The sequence below is a fragment of the Arachis duranensis genome, chromosome 8 (genome assembly GCF_000817695.3).
Source record: "Arachis duranensis cultivar V14167 chromosome 8, aradu.V14167.gnm2.J7QH, whole genome shotgun sequence".
NCBI classification, from domain to species: Eukaryota; Viridiplantae; Streptophyta; class Magnoliopsida; order Fabales; family Fabaceae; genus Arachis; species Arachis duranensis.
Genome location: NC_029779.3, coordinates 29296670 through 29300198, shown reverse-complemented (window position 1 = coordinate 29300198; position 3529 = coordinate 29296670). Strand labels below are relative to the sequence as shown.

Below are 3529 nucleotides of genomic sequence, written 5' to 3'. Positions count from 1 at the left end.
ACAACTTTAGTGCAAATACCGATTTTCGTCTACCTTTCTGCCAAATGGATCAATCACTTGTTATTTGCCTTTAAAATTTTTAAAACTTCTTATTCAATTCATGCATGGGAAAAAATAAAAATTGAGTACCATATATTTCAATAAAATTACATTAATAATATTAACAAATATCCTTATAAATACTGGCTAGTCAATCACGATGAAACAAAAAATTTGATTATTAGGAATGTAGTTAACCATTATTTTAAGGTACTGGAAAAAATTCTTAGCAAAAAAAAGATCCTAAAAATGATTAAAAAAGCATTATACAAATATTGGATAAAATAAAAAAATCGTGATTTTTTTATCTATTCTTAATGCATTGAATGTATAATGGATTGAAAACATAGAAGTGTTGATTATTATAATCCTTTTGGGTACCTTATTGGTCAACACAACTTCTCTTATAAATAGGACAACGTTACGTTCTTACATTACATTATTCAAACACAACACATAAAGCACAATAATAATTCAAAACATTTTGGGGTTGGACTTGTGTGTCCAATTTTGGCTGCAACTAACTGATGATGGCATCATCATCTGAAGTTATAGCAGATACCAACAATAATAATAATAATGTCACGTTTTGGCAACGGTTTGTTGCTAAGATGGTTGGTGTGATGTTGCAGCTGAAGAAACCGGCACAAGATGATCCTAGAAGGCTTATTCATTCTTTCAAAGTTGCACTTTCCATCACCACAGTTTCTGCATTTTACTTTGTTAAATATCTTTTCGTTTGTTTTGATAAAAATCCCATGTGGATAATTATAACCGTCATCCTTGTCTCAGAATTTTCCGTAGGTAAGTTAATTTAACTAAACTTGTTCATTTAACGAATGAGTTTAATTTTGATACACTAATATAAAAACGTTTTATACAATGGTGTAATCACATCTGTTCTTTTAGATGATTATTCACGCAATCAATATAAAATATAATTATTTTTGGTGATATGGTATTACGTAATTAAATGTGAGTGCAAAACTATTTTACACGGAAAGAATGGTAGTATATCAAAATTAAATTCTTATTCTTAATTTATTTGACTAAGTGTTACATTGCGTGACACATGCAGGGGCAACACTTGCTAAATGTTTCAATAGAGGTTTAGCAACAGTTTTGGCTAGTGCTCTAGGACTTGGATGTTATTACTTGGTTGATTCAATAATGGGAGGACATATTGTGGGGTCAGTATTTCTTGGAACCCTAATTTTTGTCATAGGTAAGATATATATATAAAATTTGCCTGTTCAATTGAATATTATTATAGTACGTGAATACAGTATTAATTATTAAAATTGTTTGGCTAATGTGAAATTTGAATAAATGAATGCAGTTGCGACAATGACATATATGCGATTTGTACCTCAAATCAAAGCAAAATATGATTATGGGTTCTTAGTGTTTATCTTGACATTCTGCATAGTATCTCTACCTAGCTATCGAGACGAAGATTTATTAGACATAGCAAAGAGACGAGTAATCACAATTTTCACAGGTGTTTTGATGTGGATATTGGTTTCCATTATTGTGTACCCCATATGGGCAGGTGAAGATCTTCACAACTTAGTATCAAAGAATCTTCAAAAACTAGGAGACTCTATTCAAGGTACTTATTAGTATATATAATATTGAAAACATCCCAAATAATGTTTTAGTATTTCAAATGTTCAGTGACTTTAGCTATTGATCTTAATTATGCTTAGATTAAATCTAATTGAGATTAATGACTAAATTAGTAGAACATATAAAATATTAAAACACTTGAAATACTTTAATTTCTATATATATAGTATTATCCAATTTTAAGTAAAGTTATTTTAAATTAGAGTGACCTGTTGTACTGCAGGTTTTGGAGATGAATGTTTTGGAACATCAGAGGGCGAAGGGTCTAATAAGTCAAACCTTCAAGCATATAAAAGTGTTCTCAATTCAAAGCAAATTGAAGAAAGCTTGGTAAGGATTGGAGAATTAATCAATGAGGAGTGTTAGTCTAGTAATTTTTGTGATTTATAGTCATCAAATAATCATCAATAATGTTTTTAATAATATGAGATTTTATCTAACGATGTGGAATTATTTATTTTTTTTTGTTGACATGTTAGTCAAAATTTAATAAAGTTGGCTTCCTAAACTTTTTCTTAATGAATTATATCTTTTCATCAACTTTTTAAAAATTGAGCCAATCGCCAAATCAATAAAGTTAGAGGTTTAAAATATTTTTAAAAAATTTTTTTATATCGTTGATCGCTAAAAGAGAATATTTTAATCAGTTTATGGATTTTTTTAATCGACTTTTTATTGAAACAATGATAATAATCGATATTTTATCATATTTTCGATTAATCGGTTGGATCACAACCGACTCTTAAAACTTTTTTTTTTTTTGTTATTCTTGTTTGACTACTTTATTATTATATGAATATATATTTTGAAGGCGAATTTTGCAAGGTGGGAACCGTGCCATGGTCCTTTCAGATATGGTCATCCTTGGAAACAATATTTGAAGATTGGAATCTTATTAAGGCAATGTGCCTGCCTCATTGATTCCCTTACTGGCTTCCTTGATTCTACCAAGGTACTAATTGGATTCTCATTTAATTTTATTAAATTATAATAAACTTAATCTTCAAATAACATTGGTTGACCTTTTATACAGACCCCATCAGAAATAAAAAACAAAGTGCAAGAGACATGCATCCAAATAAGCAAAGAAACAGGAAAATCTCTGAAGGAATTATCAGTGTCAATCCAAAAAACGATTCCACCATGTGCTGCAAACCCTAGCATTCAGAAATCTAAGATTGTTGCAATGAATCTCAAGTCCATTCTCAAATCAGGGTTATGGGAAGGGACCAATCTGTTTGAGGATATTCCTATTATGACCGTCACTTATTTGCTGCTTGATGTGGTTTCTTGCACCCAGAAAATCGCTGAGTCAGTACATGAATTATCAGTGCAAGCAAAATTCAAGAACAAAGACAGCAAAGTTGCACCAAATTACCCAAATTCTCCTCCTCATGATCTTGGAGTTCATCATGTTATTACAATCAACTAGCCTCTCTTTTAGCAATTAATCGATCAGTTAATATGGAACTTGTGTTGGATCAAAATGTGATAAGAACTATATATTGTATTTCCAGATTAATAAAATGATAACGATTTTCCAGAATCTGCAGCTTCTTTTTTGTTGTTTTTTTTTAACTCATTTGTTCTTTATGGGCCTAATAACTCTGCTGTTCCAAAAGGTTCAGCCCAGCCTTATATGTAGGCCCAAATTATCCATATAACCAAAAACAAAAACGCGCCCATACGAGGTTGCTAGCCTCCACGTCCATATTCTCATTATTCTCTATGCATGTGACAGCTCCTATTTAATACTCTTACTTTATTCAATGCTTCAATCATGAATGTCTAAATTCATTACCTTATTATTAACTTGTTTTCTAGCTGCTCAGGAGATCAAGCCGCCCCTTTCATGTACTAT

The 3529-nt window shown here is 30.5% G+C and overlaps 1 protein-coding gene across 1 annotated transcript; it reads left to right on the top strand.

The window, feature by feature from the left end:
• Positions 1–569: 569 nt before the first annotated feature.
• On the top strand, positions 570–3100 carry LOC107461973 (aluminum-activated malate transporter 2). Its single transcript, XM_016080526.3, has 6 exons — positions 570–843; positions 1118–1264; positions 1379–1651; positions 1892–1998; positions 2480–2620; positions 2702–3100. Exons 1-6 carry the CDS (start codon positions 570–572, stop codon positions 3098–3100), a joined length of 1341 nt encoding a protein of 446 aa, XP_015936012.3.
• The last annotated feature ends 429 nt before the right edge of the window (positions 3101–3529 follow it).